The sequence below is a fragment of the Python bivittatus genome, unplaced genomic scaffold (genome assembly GCF_059951505.1).
Source record: "Python bivittatus isolate LINGU-HERP-01145 unplaced genomic scaffold, Pbiv_v1 ctg000700_np1212, whole genome shotgun sequence".
NCBI lineage: Eukaryota > Metazoa > Chordata > Lepidosauria > Squamata > Pythonidae > Python > Python bivittatus.
In genome coordinates this window covers 83,279,626-83,299,357 of record NW_028277098.1, presented here as the reverse complement: position 1 = coordinate 83,299,357, position 19,732 = coordinate 83,279,626, and the positions used below count along the sequence as shown (strand labels likewise).

The window sequence follows — 19,732 nt, the reverse complement described above, 5'->3', positions numbered from 1 at the left end:
AAAGCAGGACTTGAACTTGTTTAAAGTAAATCAGATAGCTGGTAAAATATTCAAAGTTTAGTGATATACTAGGTCCCTATAAAAAGTTGTTTTCTACAGTGATCCCAAAAGTTGCCAGTTGTAGGCTTGCTATATTACATGAGCATGCTGATCTCTGTTAAGAAAAAGGCTTTATCCATTATTCAAAGCTCCATCAGATACATTTTTCTGAAGTGGAACGTAGAGCATCACAGCAATGGCATTCATTTCCATACAGTGAAATATCAGAACAACTTTAGAATATATTACTTTCCATTCATACTTTCTTCGAGTAGAGACAGTGTTTACACAAGCTTTTTACAAAATTCTTCAACAGCACAGCTGTAGTAGGTAACAGGAATGCTAGCTTTGAATTTAACACATCAATATGTACAGCACTTAGATTCTGCATTAAGCATTATATGAATTAGACTTCTATTTGTCTGCATGTTGTAGGAATGATGATTGGAGCCTTAGCTCCAAGAAGCAATACAGAACTTTTGGCTTTCAGCAGGGCAGAATGTCATATCTCCATGCTTTCACAGAAGTTACCATTTAACTGAAGTCTCGACTGGTAAGGATCAGAGGTGCCACTAAAGTCCAGACATAAAGAAGAAGGCAAACCCAGCTTGAAGAGATCTTCACCCAGACAGCTGGCCATTTGCTTTTCAGCGTTTTGGTTTCAGCATCAGGACTGTAAAATTAATAAAAATGATTAATAAAAATCAATCCACTGGTAGAAAGTCTTCAGCTAATTTATTGCACAACTCAATCATACAGCCTTTTGTATGCTTGCTGGTTATTTGGGGATAATTACGTAAGTATTATTCAGAAGTAATATTTACCTTTAACCCATGGACATCACCAGATGGTCAATACCGAAACCAGATTGATTACATACTTTGCAGCCAAAGATGGAGAAGCTCTATACAGACAGCAAAAACAAGACCAGGAGCTGACTGTGGCTCAGATCATGAGCTTCTTACTGCAAAATTTAGGCTTAAATTGAAGAATGTAGAGAAAACCACTAGACCACTCAGGTATGACTTAGATCATATTCCTTGTGAATACACAGTGAAGGTGATGAATAGATTTAGAGGGTTAGATTTGGTAGACAGAGTGCCTGAAGAACTATGGACGGAGGTCTGTAACATTGTACAGGAGGCAGCAACTAAAACCATCCCAAGGAAAAAGAAATGCAAGAAAGCAAAATGGCTGTCTGATGAGGCATTACAAATAGCTGTGAAAAGAAGGAATGTGAAAAGCAAGGGTGAAAGGGAAAGATATAAGCAACTGAATGCAGATTTCCAGAGAATAGCAAGGAGAGATAAGAAGGCTTTCTTAAATGAACAGTGCAAAGAAATTGAGGAAAACAATAGAATGGGGAAGACTAGAGATCTCTTCAAGAAAATTGGAGATATCAAAGGAACGTTTAGTGCAAAGATGGGCATGATAAAGGACAAAAAAGGCAGGGACCTAACAGAAGCAGAAGAGATTAAGAAGAGGTGGCAAGAATACACAGAAGAACTATACAAGAAAGATCTTAATGTCCCTGATGTCCATGCTGGTGTGGTCACTGACCTTGAGCCAGACATCCTAGAGAGTGAAGTCAAGTGGGCCTTAGGAAGCATTGCTAACAACAAAGCTAGTGGAGATGACAGTATTCCAGGTGAGTTATTTAAAATACTAAAAGACGATGCTGTTAAAGTGCTGCACTCAATATGCCAGCAAGTTTGGAAAACGCAACAGTGGCCACGGGATTGGAAAAGGTCAGTTTACGTTCCAATTCCAAAGAAGGGCAATGCCAAAGAATGCTCAAACTATCGCACAATTGCACTCATTTCACATGCTAGCAAGGTTATGCTCAAAATCCTACAAGCTAGGCTTCAGCAGTACGTGAACCGAGAACTACCGGATGTACAAGCTGGGTTTCGAAGAGGCAGAGGAACTAGAGATCAGATTGCCAACATTCGCTGGATCATGGAGAAAGCACGAGAGTTCCAGAAAAATATCTACTTCTGCTTCATTGACTATGCAAAAGCCTTCAATTGTGTGGATCACAACAAACTCTGGCAAATTCTTAAAGAGATGGGGGTACCAGACCATCTTACCTGTCTCCTGAGAAATCTGTATGTGGGCCAAGAAGCAACAGTTAGAACCAGTCACGGAACAACCGATTGGTTCAAAATAGGGAAAGGAGTACGACAAGGCTGTATACTGTCACCCTGCTTATTTAACCTATATGCAGAGTACATCATGAGAAATGCCAGGTTGGAAGAATCACAAGCCGGAATTAAGATTGCAGGGAGAATCATCAATAACCTCAGATATGCAGACGATACCACCCTAATGGCAGAAAGTGAAGAAGAACTAAAGGGCCTCTTGATGAGGGTGAAAGAGGAGAGTGCGAAAGCTGGCTTGAAACTCAACATTAAAAAAACTAAGATCATGGCATCTGGACCCATCAATTCCTGGCAAATAGAAAGGGTAGAAATGGAAGCAGTAACAGACTTCATTTATTTGGGCTCCAAGATCACCACAGACGGAGACTGCAGCCATGAAATTAAAAGACGCTTGCTCCTTGGGAGGAAAGCTATGGCAAACCTAGATAGCATATTAAAAAGCAGAGATGTCACCTTGCCGACAAAGATCCGCATAGTCAAAGCTATGGTTTTTCCAGTAGTAATGTATGGCTGTGAGAGCTGGACCATAAAGAAGGCTGAGCGCCGAAGAATTGATGCCTTTGAACTGTGGTGCTGGAGAAGACTCTTAAGAGTCCCCTGGACTGTTAGGAGGTCAAACCAGTCAATCTTAAAGGAAATCAACCCTGATTGCTCATTGGAAGGACTGATAATGAAGCTCAAGCTCAGATACTTTGGTCACCTAATGCGAAGAGAGGAGTCTTTGGAAAAGACCCTGATGCTGGGGAAGATTGAAGGCAAAAGGAGAAGAGGACGGCAGAGGATGAGATGGTTAGATAGCATCACTGAAGCAATGAGCATGAAACTGAGCAAACTCAGGGAGGCAGTGAAGGACAGGAAGGCCTGGTGCAATATGGTTCATGGGGTCACGAAGAGTCGGACACGACTTAATGACTGAACAACAACAACAACATCTTTCCCAGCACATATAGCAGGAAATGCTATTCAATGTCAAGATGAACCCTAACTTTAGTCTTGCGCAGAATTAGGAAAACATACTAAACACACTAACTCTTGAGGTAACAAAGTCTGCCAAGTTTTAGAGAAGTGTGAGAGATTTGCTAAGCGCTCTTCATGTTCTACAGCTTCTGAAACAATATGCTCTATTTCAGATGGTTATCTAAAACAGAGATCCACCATAGACTCATCTCAGGCAATTTTACAATGAAATCTCTGTATTTGCCAGAAGGCCTGGAGGCCAGATGGGGGCTCGCATCTGTGGAGATGGCTGGTGGGTGATGGGTTCTGGCTCCCTCCCGCAGCATCTTGAAGGTGTTAGTGCTAAAATATACGGGGGGCGGGGGGGGGGTTAGGACATTTTTAATGTATGTTTGTATTTTAATTATTTATGGATTTTAGCCACTGTTGGAGGGATTGGTGTGTTTTTTCTTTTTTGTTATTGTGAGCCGCACAGAGTCACCCATTGGGGGAGATGGGTGGCATACAAGTTAAATGAATGAAGGAATGTATGTATGTGAATGAATGAATGAATGAATGAATGAATGAATGAATGAATGAATGGAATGAAAAAATGTTCCATACAAGAATAGCTAGTTTTTGTTAGCTTGTCTCCAGACTGAAACAGGTATCTGGTCCATTGGGTCAGCAGCAGAGGCTAAACAGAAGGTAGAGAAAGAAAGGCACTGGGAACATCGGGGGAATAGGTGGATAGCTGCTGCAGGTGCTCTTGACTTCAAGCCAGGTATGAGATATCTGGCCCATCCCCTGATCTTCCAAGACCTACTTTTCCCAAATCCCCTTAGCCACCACAACCAATTTCTTTGACCTCAAGCTTGTCATAAAGAAAGCAAAACACTGGGAAATCTGGTAGACTGGTCCATGCTTAAGCCATTCAGAGGAGGGGAGACGGGTGAGATCAACCAGCCTCACTTTAATAACCCTCAGGATTTTGTCTCTACTGAAACCTAGAACAACCCACATTTCTGAATTGGGTACTGCTGAAATGTAGCCAACCCAGAATGGTTTGGCAGAAATCTGAGACACAATGTGTTTAGAGTTCAAAACAAAGGATGGTTTCTGTTTAGTCATGGGTGCAAGGCAAATTTACATAACCATTATATATCAGGGATGACTAGAAATGGTTCAAGTTCAAAACAGTTTTTAGGATTCTATGCTCAGAATAAAGCATGCTATAACTAGAACAAGATCTGCCCATTTTAAACATGGGTGTTTCAAATGTTGTGGCTCTTGTAAGTGCTATGATTGGATTTTTGTTTTGTGGCTTGCAACTGGCTTAGTTTTTCCTGCCTAGCCAGTAACAACAGAAGAAATTATTAGGGCCCTGCAGGTACTGGCTTCAAATGGATAGGATGACCTTGAGAAGAGGGAGGCAAAGCAGCACCTCTTGGCACGTGGTTTTTGGGGCTGAAGACCACTGTCATCTCTAGTCTGTTACTGCTTCTTTGCATATAGAAAAAGACTTTTTTGAGTTGCATGTTTGCCTAATAAATTGCTGTGGTTATTACTGTATCATCATCATCAACAGCAACTGTGCAAAATTAAAAGTTCACGTGGCTGGATGGCATGTGTTTTGTGTTCTGCTTTCTTTTGCAGGACGATGATAAAGGCAGAAGAAGCATTACAAAAATGAACTCTAGATGGAATGCCTCCAGATTCAAGTTATGACTGGCTCATGAGCTCACTAGCTGGCTTTAGGTAAGCTGCACATCCCACTAACAGTGACGTTTTATTAGAAGGCTGAAAATGAACATATTCATATTTTAAGCACCCCTAAAAAGCAAGTTAGCATTAATACTGATCAATATTTAATTCCCTTTCTATCCCAAGCAGGTCTAGAAAGGACACTTGCCTGAAGTTCTAAAAAAGTGCTGGCAGTCAGTGCAGACAAAAGTCTTTTAGACAGACCATTGTCCCAACTATATATAATCCAGATTTTTAGGTTTCTAATGTTTTAAAAAATAAAATAGTTCTTAATATTTAAACAGTTCCATGTTCAGTTATTGAATTTACAGCAATACGATTTCTGATTAAAACTGCCGTTAAGAATATTCTCACCTGTACCAATTAGTAAGAGTCATCATTATATAGAGTGAAGCAAGAGTTAGCATGAAGTGGAAGAAGCTATAGTTATACTGGACACTATCCTTTTCGTTATCCAAAACTCGGCGGATTTCTCCATCTTCTCCATCAGCTGTATTTGGTGCGTCATCCAGAATGACACTGTCACTGACAGATAGGGTCAACTTGTTCACTTGGCTATTGTTAGAAGATCTGATGCTGCAAAACAAGAAAGGAGGATTCAAAAAACTAGATTAAAAAAAGGAAACTTGAAACTAATCACAGCTGTTCAGCTTTATTCAAATTCTACAAGAACTCCTTGGGTGACTATTGGTTCTGAAAACATAGCATATAGTTAAAGGAAGCAATTATATGTCCCCTCCTCAAGAAACCATCACTCCATCCAGCAATCAATCAACCAGTCTTTAACCTCTCCTACATGGAGAAGGTTGTTGAGAAAATGGTGGGGCTGCATAAAGTTCTACAAGAAACATTATCTGGACTTTTTCTGTCTGATTTCAGGTCCAGGTACAGAATTAAGACCACACCCACACATTTGTGGGTGGCCTGTGACAGGATTGAGATGCAGAAATGTGACTTCATGCTCCTGCTTGATCTCTTGGCTCCCTAAAATCATCAGTCATGGCATCAATCATGGCATCTTTCTGTTATCATCTTTATGGCTGAGAGTGGGAGGCACTGTTATAAAGTGGGTTCTCCTTTCTTGGGGGCAGTTCCATTCAGTATGGAGGAGTGAGAAGCCACGGCTTGGGCCCTCTGTTGTGAAGTGCTGCAGGACTGGATTCTCCCCTTTTATTTCACATCTACATTAAGTTCCTGAGAGAAGTCATCTGGGACACAGATTTGGGTGTAATCAGTGGGCTATACATCTCCAGTTGCCTGGAGGCTATTAAGATCTTGATAGGAACAAAGACTCAAGCTTAATCCTAGCAAGACAGAGTGGCTTGGATTTGGAATCTTCTGATTTCAGTAATATTCCAACGTTGGTCATGCTTCCTTGTCCAGAGGTGGTCCATAATCTGGGAGTCGTCCTGGATTCACAGCTCATGCCTGAGAAGCAGATAAGCTGGGGCTAAGAAGGCCTTTGCACAGATGCATCTTGTGCACTAGCCATGGCCATTCCTGAATCAGAAGGCTCTATTTCCTGCTCATCTCTCATTTGGCCTATTGCAATGCCCTCTGCATGGGACTGCCTTTGAAGAGCATTCATATGTTGCAATTGGTCCAGAATGCAGTGGCTGGTTGGTTATAGGTCCTAGTCAGTTTATCTGCATAACACCACTACTTCAAGAGCTGCTCTAGTTACCGACTCACTTCCACACACAATTCAAGCTGCTGATTGTCACCTTTAATGCTCTTTCTGACTCAGGACCAGGTCTGTCTTCTGTCAGTGGTTTCTACCCATCCAATAAGATCTAAGAGGGTGGGCTCCCTCAGGATCTCTGCTTTTATGGAATGGCATTTATAAGAACCTTGGGGGCAAGCCTTCTCTGTTATTGCTTCTTCTTTGAAATAATATTCTCTTCCTGCAAAATCAGATTGTCCTCAATGCTTCTGGTATTCCATCAGCCATTAAGACCTGCCTGTTTGTTGATTACAGAATTTTCCAGCATTAAGCGGTTCTTTTTTTCTTTTTGTTCAATTACTGTGCTTGCTATTGTTATCCTGCTTTGTATCTTTTTTATTCTAATTACTTTTTACAACAAGAGTCACCTGTTGACTGGACAGGCATAAATAAATAACTGCCACTTATACTAATTGGGACCAGATATGTAAGTTGCTTGGGAAGGCAGACTGTTGGAAATATTATGCAAGCGCTTATGAGCTCATTGGAGCAATTTACCCAACCTGGGTATCCTCCAGTTGCGTGGATTTGATCTCTTGAAATGTATTTATTTCTTCGATTTCTACAGCTCTCAAGACCAACCTAGCATGGTTGTTGCTGAGAAGTCTGGAAGTCCACACACCTGAAGGATGCCATGGGTAAGAAAGTCTGATGCAGAATAAAACTGGACCATTGGTGAAGCATATAAAAAAAACAACAAGGATCTTTTTTACATCAAGATCAAAAATAGTCAAGTTCCAACTAAAATAAATTGGGTTTTAAAAACAAGTATTTCGTTAACTCTCAGACTTGAAAGAGTTTAAAAAGTATAGAATTTTATTACAATTAAAAGACATGGCAAAGTACTTTTAATTAAGTGATTAGCACCACTTCAATCAAAAGTAATTTCCCTTCATTTAAAGAGAAATAAAGCGTCATACATCTGAATCTAATGTAATAAATACTAGATCGCATTAGGATTGCTTATAATTCAGAAAACATAAATCTTATAGCTTACCTGGAATACAGGAGACAAAGTACAAAGATAATAAGCCCAACAATGCTCTGTGCATCCCACCACTGAGGTGATTTTTCGGGTGTAGGGGTAGGAATAGCAGTTGCATTCAACGGGATGGAAGTAGGTGCAGATATTTGGCTGATGATATTCAGAAGGCTTGGGTTACAATGGCGGTCTAAAGACACATTTTGGAGAGCAAACATCCATTTAAAATACTGTTCTGATAATTACTGAAGAGTTTGTTGTCTAGTAACCTAAATAAGGATTTGACATTTGTTACAATGAAGACTCCCTACAACAAAGTATTTGCAAGATGTTTCCTAAGGAAGTCCCAGAACAAATATGAAATATACAGCACAATAGTTTTAGTTCCTCTCACACTATTTGCACTTATAGAAACTTACCAGGCTCATTAGACATGGCTGACCAAGTGAGGTACATGGTGTAGAGAGTAATCACAGAAGACTGGAGAAGACCAGAATGAGGTTGATGTTCCTATTTGAGACAAGCAATTTGTAATAATATGATTTTGATCCGAATCATGAAGGTTTAAGGTTAAAAGCTATAGCTTAAAATGCTTCATTTCTGCTACAATATCAGGCTATGCAGCATTAAGCTCTGTCAGAGGCACAAGGATTATTTGGGGTTCAACTGCCCACATCCTTTTTTGGAGTCTCCAGAACACTCTCTCATCAATCACAGTAACAAAGTATCAGTGATGTAATTCTCACCCTTCCGAGGAGGGAAACACATTCAAACTCTTGTATATGTCCAGTTTTAAGTTTAATACGTAAAAAAAGAAAGAAAGAAAGAAAGAAAGAAAGAAAGAAAGAAAGAAAGAAAGAAAGAAAGAAAGAAAGAAAGAAAGAAAGAAAGAAAAGAAACAACCCAACATCGTTCTTGAAACTCCTCAAAATTATTTGTCTGGCTGACATCAGCACATCTACTCCAACCTTTCCCCAATCCCCAATGTTAAATCTGTAAATGTGACCTTACATCAAAAGGCCACTCACCCCTGAACAAAAGGATTTATGTTCTGCTTCATTTGTATCCACTGATTTATTCTTAGAAGCATTTACAAGATAAATATACAATCTACCAATATAACAAGAAAAACAAGTCAGCCGACTTTGTTCATTGGAAAGCACTGCTTTATCATCATACCTGGACTTTGGGAAGGATTGATACGATAGACACGGCAATGCATGCAATCATATTAAAGCTGATGAAGAACTTGTTCTCAATACAGCTATCTGGTTTTGTGTAGAAGACATAGAAGAGTACAATGGCAATGAACGACAGAATGTAGTTCAAGCAGGTGCATGACAGCAGGGCTGAAGAAAAGAGGATATCCCCGTTAGAAATACTCAAGTGCAAAACTAGACCAATAATCTTGTTTAAAGATGCAGTACATCTGTGAAAATAACTATGATCAAGGAGAAAGATCCTAATCTCCTCCTCCACAGAGAGTGTCATTTTATCCTGTGAGGTGTGCATACCACCACAATTTATAAAGCAAATGCCTGCCTGTAGTGGCTGGTTTTGCACTTTTTCAATATTAAGCCATGCTTAATCATCAGTGCATTTTACAATCACAGCAGCCTCTTCAGGGTTATCCCATACAGTCAGGAAGAAAAATGAAGACCAAGCCTTTCTGACATACTCAAGAATGGGCAGAATACCCAAAAAGCTGGATGTAAATGGGAAAAAAAATCTATACTCAGTTCATAAGAACGTTCTATTTAGTATGCAAACATTGCTTGCTGTAGCTGTGGCAACAGACAAACAATTTTGGCATAATTTTTTATGCAATCCCACTTTTTTCCTATGTAGTAGATCAGTGTTTCTCAAACTTGGCAACTTTCAGATGTGTGGACTTGAAATCCCAGAATTCTCTAGCCAGCATGCTGGCTGGGGAACTCTGGGAGTTGAAGTCCACACATCTGAAAGTTGCCAAGTTTGAAAAACACTATAGTAGATGATTAGATCAAAACAGTTGATAAACTGACCAATGCAAAGTGCAATCCCAAGCAGTGCACATTAAAGCTGCTGATTCATTTCGTTATTTGTCAGCTAAATGCCACTTACCAGCATACCAGCACCTGGAATTTCCCTCTTCCATCCGTTCAACCCAGGATTCATTCCAGGAATGAGCAAAATCCACAAGCAGCACCAGTTGGATGAGAATGAAGAAGAAGGCACCACCAGTTCCAAAAAAGAAGAATACTAGAAAGAAAGAAAGAAAGTTACCATCATGACAGCGTCTGAGTAAATGTATTTCAATGGAGCCAGGGAGCGGAATAGGTACCCTCCAGATGATGTGTTGAATGCGGCTGTGAATGATGGGGCTATAATCCAAATTGGGGAAGATAACTAGAACACTGATCAATAATGATTCGCTTGCATATACATACTTTAATTTGTGTGCCTTTTAAAACTCATAAAGCTATTTCAGGTGTTATGAAGATGGTACAAATGCCTTTCTGGTTGGTGATGTGTGGGGAGAGTTTACAGAACAGGGTAAGAATCTACTTAAACTAACTCATGAGAACATTTTGTAAAGAAATTCAGGTGCACGCAGCACATGAGTGCTTTGAACTGCATTTAAGAATAAGACATGCTACTTGAGAATTATAAGATTTGTCATCTAATATGGATTTGGAGATAACTGGAGGGCTAGTCTGATGCAGTGGCTAAGCTGCTGTGCTAGAAAACAGGAAGCGTGAATTCTAGTCCTCCCTTAGATATGACAGCTGGCTTGGTGACTTTGGGTCAGCCACTCTTTCTCACCACATGCCAGGTTATCATTTTCAGGGAAACAGGAGGTGGGAACATTAAGTATGTATGCTACCTTTAACTGACAAAAAATAAAGATGGGATAAAAATCTAATAAATTTAAAAAATACTAAGATTGCAGATCGGGAAAGGTTGTACACATTGCAGAATTTATACTTGCAAATATTTACATATTATTTGCACTTCCGTTGTATCTCTTAAGAGTGATAACATACTACAGGAGCATTAATCCTGAGACCTGATCACTTTAAAAAGAAAGCAGCACACTTCTAAAAAAAAAAAGCCCCCAAGAATTTATGCCTTGCTCACATCACCCCCTTTCTCTCAACATCACTCTAGAAGCCAAGCTTTGCAGCCTAATGGGGTTTTGAACTTGTCTCCCCAGTCCAACATTTACTTCTGCTTTCTTAGGGTAGATGATTACCATCATGAAAATATTATTTATTATTTATTGGATTTCTCCCCCACCCATCTCCCCCACAATAGGGGACTCTGGGCGACTTACAGAAAACATTAAAACTATAAATATATCTAAAACACATAATACATCCAAAATTTAAAACAACACTAAAAAAGATGGAAAATCAGGCTGCGGAGAGCTGGCCACTATGGGGCTAGCCATCCCCCTGCTTGAAGTATTCCCTCCCCGCCCCAGGCCAAGTGGCAGAACCAGGTCTTCAAGGCCCTTCGGAAGGCCAGGAGTGAGGGGGCCAATCGCACTTCCGGGGGCAGAATGTTCCAAAGCGCGGGGGCTACCGCAGAGAAGGCCCGCCTATATGCATATGTACAGGCTGTGTGTCTGTGTACATGAAAGCAAAGAAGTGGTTTTCAATCATACGTCTCTCTTTCTCAAGGCCATTATGATTCTGATATCTTGATGGAACACTGAGCAGCAGTCACGGTGTAGCACACATCCATCTGAATCTCTCTCTAGTAAATGCTCACTTGGACTATCAACAACTTTGTCTATACAAGCACTGCATTCACTGGATATTATTTGGCCTTTTGAAAAATAAAACCTACTAACTGACCACCCTTATAGTGTAATAAATGATGACATTTCCTGATCCATGCACACTTGCCTCTTGTGAAAGACCCTTCTGGAATATAAAATGCCCCAACCATGATTCCAACAATCGCAGCCACTTTGAAGAACCAAAATCTATTAAAAAATAAAAAAGACAATTGAGAATTATTTCTCTACCTACATTAAGCTTTTATTAATAAATAAGAGGCAATTTTTAATATATGAGCCCTGAGAAAATGAGCCAAAATCTGGATGCTGGGTATTTATTTATACAATTTGTATACCACCATAATCTCCAAGGACTTCCAGCAATTTACAAAACCATACAACAATCACTCTACCAACATAGCCAAGAATAAGGGACTGCTATTTGCAGTATCTAGAGATTACCAGGTTACTTTTGCCTGTTAAATTTATATCTAGAATTATAAAAGCTGAAATTAGTAGCTATACTATTTCATTTCATGGGCATGTATTTATTCTTTTATGCTTGGAACAATTAATTTTTCCTACTTCATTTAAATATCTGAGTAAAACTGTTCACTTCTGGAAATTTAGCATTTTAGGATATAGGCAAAATAAATAAGAGATTAGTCCCCATTTCCCATTCTAACTCACCCATTGTGGATGGCAGCCCGTGGGTCTTTACTTGATTTCACTTGTATCATAAGTAGTGTAAAGAGGCAGAAAAACACAGCCATAGCAAAACTGACTCGATAGACAGCTCTGTATCCAACCAAAGCTTCACAGTCAAAGCCATCACAAAAACCAGGCACCTGAAAGAAGAGACCAATAAATCCAAAACTTTAATTATATACAAGTGGATTATACATAATATTCATTTTCCTCAAGTCCTATTCTTACAGATGATGGCCATGGTTGAAAACCCATGGCTTGTAAGTTGTTCTATTGTACCACTCTGGGTTAAGATAAGTTATCAAGCTGACCATCTACCTGGAATGCCAGCACCTGCTAGCCCATTCTATCCCAAAATAGCTGCAGCATAATAATATCCCTGCAATATATTAAAGAATCAAACTAGGCAAAAGTAGTCAACACCGTGGAGTCCTTGGTGCTCTCTGAGCTTGGTTGTTTGCTTGCAGACGTTTTGTTACCCGACTAGGTAATATCATCAGTGCTACTGAGTATGGAGTTTGTTCCCTGTTTATATACAGTAGCTTGCCCTACAAGTTTTTTTCGAGGGAGGAGGTTTTCTCCTTGGTAGTTCCTTGATTAAGGTATTGTTTTCTGCTTGATTGTTTGTCTGGTGTTAATCCCTGTTTATCTGGGCATAGGCTGCTGAAAAGGATGTGTTCTGTTCTTTTTGTTTCCTTCTTAGATTTTTTATTGCCTCTTTTGAATGATATGCAAATGTGGTTTATCTCTATGTGTCTACTGATGGCTGATGTGTCTGTCTAATTTGCTGTAGTTTCCTCTGCTGATGAGGATATCCAGGAAGGGTAGTATGTTGTTATCTTCTTCCCTGGTGAATTTTATTCCTTTGAAGATGTTGTTGATAGTTTCATGTGTCTTCTCTAGTTGTGTCTTTTTTATCATGATGAAGGTGTCATCTACATAGCAGATCTATACTTTAGGTTGTTATGTGTGGAAGTGCTATAGTTTCTAGACACTGCATTACAGTCTCTGCTATGAGTCCTGAGAGTGGTGATCCCATGGGTGTTCCTCTGATTTGTTGGTATATTTGTCCATCAAACTGAAAGTAGGTAATGAGGCAGAGGTTGATGAGGTCCAAGATTCTGGGTATTTTGAGCTTAGCGTATTTGGCCAGGTCAGGTATGTTTTCTTCTTATTGAGTTGTCAAGCATGTGCTTCCATTTCTTTTTAAGATATGTTTCCATACTTGACAGGATTTTCAATTTTAAATGAAAATTGAGAATCTCTTTTCACTGATAAGCCCGCAAGTGTGATATACCCCTTATATATTAAGAAGACTGCAGGTTTCAAGATGCAATGAGTCAGGATATCAAACACTATATACTACATTAGAAGAATTATAATTTATTATGACCTAAAGCCACATCTTACAATAGCCCCACGTTCTAAAACTTTGAACCAATAAAATACACAGCAAAACAATGTCATAAAAGCAATATGAAATTCATAGCTACAACTCTAATATTTATTATTAGTTTTGGTGACTGAACATTATCTGATCCTGCAATCTACAGACCACTCCTCAAAATATTGCTACTCTATAAGGAGCAGCAGACTTCCTGCTCACATGTAAAAGGCATATATATTGTATATATTTGTGTATTTATGTACACATATAGGCATGTATATATGTACATGTATATATGTACATGTATAGGCATTCATCTGGGTGCCTTAAGAGTTTGCTAACAAAAGCATAATAGGTTTACTGGGTAGATCAGTGTTTCTCAACCTTAGCAACTTTAAGGTGTCTGGACTTCAACTCCCAGAATGGGAGCATGGCTGTGTCAGGATCTATGCAGGCAACTATCAAAAGGCTATTAGAAAGTTATTAGAAAATTTATAATGTTGACAAGTTTGTGCTAATTAGCTAGTAATTGCAAATGTTAGTTTAGGCAGGAATCATTATTTGTCTAGATGCTTGCTTGTTCCTGCCATAAAGGGACAGAGGGGAGATGGAGAATAAACAACAAAGGCCAGGTGCAGTGTTACCTCGCCTCAAGGTGCTGGCAAGGCCGAACAACCGTGAGGCCAAAGAAGAGGCACGAAAAAAGCAAGCGGGAAATTAGAGCAGAGGGGGGTTAAAAGGAGAGCCTGGCCAGGGAGGGTTAGACTCAGCAATCTATGGAATGCTGTATGTTGCTTCTCAATAAAGAAATCTTTACTGGAAAACAAACCGGCTCCAGGAGATTTACTGAAATTGGGAATTGAGCGTGCAGACTCTGACAGGCTGGCTGGGGAATTCTGGGAGTGGAAGTCCAGACATCTTAAAGTTGCTAAGGTTGAGGAACACTGATATGATCCTTATCAAATTGTCAGTATAGCATGTCATGTCTCACTGTGTCAACTACCCCTGAGCCAGAAAGGCAGATGCACTCCTCACATAAGTGGCATCTTATTAAATCTGCCTCCCAGCATATTAAACTGATCCTGTAAAAAGATTCTGAAATCATTTACAAATTCCAGGGAGATAATGTACTTGACTGGCTGCAGATTCAGATTCAGGACTTAACACTGGTAAAGACTAGAGTCAAATCCTTTTGCTCTTCAAGGTCTAGGACTCACTATTTAAGAAACATCCTAGCTTGGTCATAGCCCATGGAGAGCAGAACAGTCTGGAGAAATGCAGTAAGTCCCAGTTTCTCCAAAAGTGTCCAGGTCCAGTACAAATTAATTTTATCAGAGATTGTTAGGAGGGAAAATTAAGCTTTAACAATGTTTATACGTATATGGACATTATAGGACCATGAAGATCTGCAGGTTAATCTTGTTCCCCTTCAGTTGCCAACATACAAAAGATGTTTGTTGAAGGATGCAATAATAATGTTTTCTGACTATAGTGTTTGAGTAACATGGAGCCCAGTCCACCTCTGTCACTTCAGATATATCTTTTCCACAAAGTTCTGACTCAAAAAATAATAATAATAATATGCTTGCTTGCTTGCTTGCTTGCTCCTAAAAGGAAAACAAATTTTTGAAATCAAGAAACTGGCAAACTCGGCAAAATTTCTACCAAGTTCTTTAGCTTAAACTTGAAATGCTGATCTTTGATATTAGTTTGGACCAAATTTGAGCCTAATAAAACTGTCTCTTTATTAATAAAAATCCAACAGAAATTCCATTGTTTTTTCTTGTCTCTATTTTAAATGGAGGAAATCAGTGCCCAGTGATTTGTGTTATAAGCAAGATTCTAAAACATCAGTACCTTTTTGAGATGTTTCTCCATTCCTGGTGCCAGCATGATACATGCAACAAGAGTACTAAGAAGAAGCAGGAAAGCATAAATGAGCCGAGTCACCGTAGAATTCTTGCTGTTGGGACAACAGCGACATAACAAACATGATGCACCACTGCAAAGGCATGGAATCTATAAAAAAGAGGCATAAATGAGGATATATAATTTTAAGTATTAGCAGTACTATGCATCCTTTCAAAAATACTTATTTATAATGATCTTAGGGTAGCCACTGTCCTATTTGCCACATGTGGCCAGGGCAAAAGCCATGTGAAATGCATTATAACACTGAATCAAAGAATTTAGAAATACTTGATGTTAGGAGGGACCTAATTTCCACAATCTGCATACAATACTACAGTCCAATACAAGTTTAACATTCTTATTAGCATGAATAATCCATCTGCACACCCCACAGAACAATGGCAAAAATACTCATACTACGGGAAAGCTGTCAGAAGCAAAGCCAAATGAACAAATCATGCAGATTCTCTGCAGGTAGCCACCTTTAACAGAAGGGGATATTTTGATCTTAAATGAACCCTTCAATTAAATTCATTTCTAGTGGTATATTTTTACTTTCTCGTGGCATTTAGTATGCTCTCTAGTGGGCCCTATTGAACTGCTGTAATATGAAACATACTAGAAATGTTGTTCTTTATTAATGTGTGTCTTGCACATGCTCCACATCTCAATTCACACACACAATTCATATGCTCATGCTAGAACATTCTTGAGCACCCAATCTTAGCTGTATCAACTCTGGGCAATAACCAACTCCATATTATTAAAGTACCAACCAATTTAAGACAGTAAGGCAAAGAAAAATACTGTTATACTGAAAGGATGACAAGAATAAATGTAATATCAACACTGAATAATAGAAAAAGTATAATTTCCCAATGGTTGTATAGGGTGGATGGAACTAATCTGTAAATCAGTGTCAGTAACTTTGGTTGTTTTTGAAAGTTTAGCAATTCACAACATAAATGCTGTATTTTACTGTAGTAAAAGCTATATTAGCCAACTAATATAGTACTTTGGACTTTGAATAAGTCTTAGTTCGGCTCTAATTCAAGCTGCAAGTAATCTGCAGGTGCTCAAGTGGACATTTTAACCACCCGCTGATGCTTAAAAGTTTTAATGTGAAGTACCTCTTTGAAGAGCAGAAATTTGAAAGCAGCCTCTGTTCCCTTTGCACTCTCTCCCTTCTTTACAGAATTATTCCCCTTTTGTCAGTCTTCATCATAAGCTTCCTTGTTCTAAATGCCTCCAAACCAGTGGAGATGAACAGATGTATTGTCTCTCATCTAGAGCCTGCATAGATATTCCAGCTTCCACACTACTTTTAGGGAATAAGGATGACCTTCTAAGCCTATTTAGAATAACTCACTGGGTTTAGAGAAAGAGAGGTAAGATAAAGGGTTAGGAACACTACGATGGCCCCAGTAACAGTTGGTCATTATGTGGACAGGCCACCTACCTCACTCAAAAGGCTATGACTCAGCGGCCATTTCCTGGCTGAGGCATAAATACCATTCCTAGAGATGAAATCACAGGCCACGGCAAAGGAAGGAAGTACAATTACGATCCCAGTCTCTCCTCCCCTGGCCATAAACAAACCACTGAACAAAATTAAAGCTACAGACATCCAATGTTTACCACCACCACAATCGTTATAAGTACGTGAAATAACTACGTGTGTACGTTTTCACAACTTGGTAGAGCTTCATCTTTCTGATATAACACCTAATCCCTGCTTCAATGTGTTATTTTAATACATTTAATACATTTAAATGTCTACTTCGAATTAATCCTCATTCGGATCAATGAGGTTCACCCCCAGGTTTAGGATTACTGCTTATCGAACCTCTTGGTCTCGTCTGTCCCCAGGCAGATATAGCCGAAGAGCAGAAGACCCCGCCCCCTTGTTTATGTATCCTGTTTTAGAGAGATACTGCCCCCGGATCTGGAGTATTTATCGGGACATCCGAGTGCCAGATTTTCCACAAGAAACCACAGCAGGCGTGGCTCCCTTGTAGGATAAAGCTACGGGCGCTTGTCTTTCGCTACCCCCGGCGCTGGAATCCAGGTCCTCGCTAGCGCGATCCACCCGACCTGGCCTGGAATCCACTTCGGTCTGACTGGCCCGCAGACCCCATCCCCCCGGACTCACCCAACTGGCCAAAGAACAGACACCGAGCACTGCCCCCATAGCGACAGCGACGCCCCCACGCAGATACTTCCGACTCCCTCCAACCTCGGGAGCCCAGCGCTAACGCGGGTACTGCTAGTTCCGTCGCCACCCTGTAGATCCGCGCTGATTGGCCGCGCGTAGGCGGCTCCCCAAGCCTGTCATCTGAGAGGGGTGGGGCCTAAGGAACAGACCAATGGAGAGCTCCGGCTCGGTGTTCCGCGAAGCCAGAAACAAAAAGAAATGAGGGCTTCCTCAGCTGTGGATGGGGGGAGGAGAAACCTAATAAAGCAGAAGTATGCTGATTGGGTGGACGGTTATTAAGGGTGGGAGATTATTGTCTGAATTGACCAATGGGAAAGCTAGATCTCCCAGAGGAGGCGGGAAGGAGATGGAATAAGGGGCAGAAGCTATTCCGCCCGTCTTCGGTCCCACCGGGGGGCGGGGGGGCGGGTATTAGGAGAAACAGTTGCTAAATGCGCTGTTGTTTCAGGAATGGCCCTGACGGAGCCTCGTGGAAGAAGGAAGAGGTTCGTTCGCGTGGTAGCGTTGTTTGGCGCGAGTCCGCCATTCTGCTCTGCTGTTCTAGACAACCTTGGCATGATGGAGTTGCTTCTAACCCCGCTGTATCCGGGGTGGTTCGGACGTGCAGTTCACACGCGCAATCTAAGTAGAAAAATCTCAGACGGGAACTGGAATTCGGTTGAGTTCTTGAAAACAATCCAATGTCATTGCTAATATTTTGTTGTCACTTGAAGTGTTCTTATCTTTTTTTAAAACAAGCAAAGACATTGTAACATAAAGCATAACCCCCAAATTATGTCACTGGCAACGGCCATCATTTTATTAAACTGAAGAGCGAAACGAGCTAAAGCTTGGTCGATTTGGGTGCATTGTTTTAGCAGCTGGAAGGGCGGGAAGGAAAGCTGTTATTGCTACTGTTTAATTATTGGGATTAGAAACGATACGTTCACCATAGCAACCATTTTGCAAAAGGATCTATGATAGTTCCTTAAATTGTAAACGATCCCATTGCTTCAGGAAAAAAAAAATCTGTTCTACCCAAATGGCGGATACTATGATTATCAGACTGCAGAATCCTCCAGCAGGTATTTATTTAGCAGTAAATCTGTGTTCAATGGCCTGGTTCAAAATTATAATTTCGTGGATGCTTACCTGGGAGTGTATCCCATTGAGCATACAGAACAGTAGTGGGATTTATTAATAAATGCATAGGATCGGATTTTATTATTGCTTGGGTGAAGTGGTTTAGGGCTTTCCAGTGATGTGGTTTTTTTGATTTGAGGTTTACGGTTTTAACCTTGGGTGTCATGGGTTTTATGTTGTTATTGTGGTTTTAATCCTTGTATACCGTCCAGAGGCACTGTTGTGAGATAGGCAGCTATATAAATCATATAAATAAATAAATAGATGACATTCATTTGCCTCAGTGTGTTACAAGAGACTTCTGGTCCCAATAAAGAGCATCCTGGTTTTGTTCAATGTCATTCTTAACTACGTGTGTTTTTTAAAAAGTGAGATAACGATAAAAGTAGCTCTCTTGACTGTTGTGGGAAAAGAAACAGAATATGCCAGAAGGTTATCTCAATCAGCAGAGCTTGCAATAAATAGCTTGGGCCAGACATGGATTCCCTCTTGACAAAGTGAACTATCTGCTACCATCCTCTGTACAGTAGGATGGTACAAAATGCAAACATTTGGATTTTCCTAATATTCTGTCCTTATCTTTAAAGCCATATTAGTTTTTCCTAACAGCTTTGGTGAGAAAGTGCAAATGTTTTTTTTTCTCATTTTAATATATTAACAACAAATAATAATTCAAATCATTAAATGGGAATCTCTTGCAACCTAAATTTAGCTAGACAAATACATCAGCTGTCATTAACTTGATCAACTGTTGCCCTTGCTGGGGGGAGGGAGAAGGGGTAGAGATATGTCCTGCAGCTCTCCAAATCTTTTGGAGTGGAGGACACATTTGCAAAATGTGGAGGGGGGGCAGGGGGCACGTCTATTTGTGAACAGCAGCAGGATCTCTGGTGGAGGGGTTAAAACAGACAAGATGGCAGTCATGGCAATGCAGTAAAACCCTGTCTCTTTGTCTGTGCAAGTTGGCACATGTACAAAATGGATATTGAAAGTCTTATGCTCATTATATACAAAACA

At 40.1% G+C, this 19,732-nt stretch overlaps 1 protein-coding gene across 2 annotated transcripts; it reads right to left on the bottom strand.

The window, feature by feature from the left end:
- Positions 1-151: 151 nt before the first annotated feature.
- SERINC3 (serine incorporator 3) lies at positions 152-17,687 on the bottom strand. Of its 2 annotated transcripts, none has more exons than XM_007420834.4 (10): positions 17,531-17,687; positions 15,325-15,486; positions 12,063-12,220; positions 11,500-11,579; positions 9,710-9,847; positions 8,786-8,955; positions 8,026-8,116; positions 7,622-7,796; positions 5,256-5,477; positions 152-712 (listed from the first exon to the last, which is right to left on the bottom strand). In XM_007420834.4, the coding sequence occupies exons 1-10, from the start codon at positions 17,567-17,569 to the stop codon at positions 574-576; spliced, it is 1,374 nt and encodes a 457-aa protein (XP_007420896.1). In that variant the 5' UTR covers positions 17,570-17,687; the 3' UTR covers positions 152-573. The 2 variants fall into 2 exon arrangements, with proteins under 2 accessions (XP_007420896.1, XP_087984593.1); XM_088128467.1 differs by lacking the exon at positions 17,531-17,687 and adding an exon at positions 16,509-16,783.
- Between the last annotated feature and the right edge of the window lie 2,045 nt (positions 17,688-19,732).

Coding starts and splice junctions, on each gene's coding strand:
- SERINC3 (XM_007420834.4), bottom strand. CDS start 17,569: ATGGGGGCAGTGCTCGGTGTCTGTTCTTTGGCCAGTTGG. Junction 11,580..12,062: donor CGGGCTGCCATCCACAATGG/GTGAGTTAGAAT, acceptor ATTTTTTAATAG/ATTTTGGTTCTTCAAAGTGG. Junction 5,478..7,621: donor CTTTGTCTCCTGTATTCCAG/GTAAGCTATAAG, acceptor CTTGTTTTGCAG/CATCAGATCTTCTAACAATA.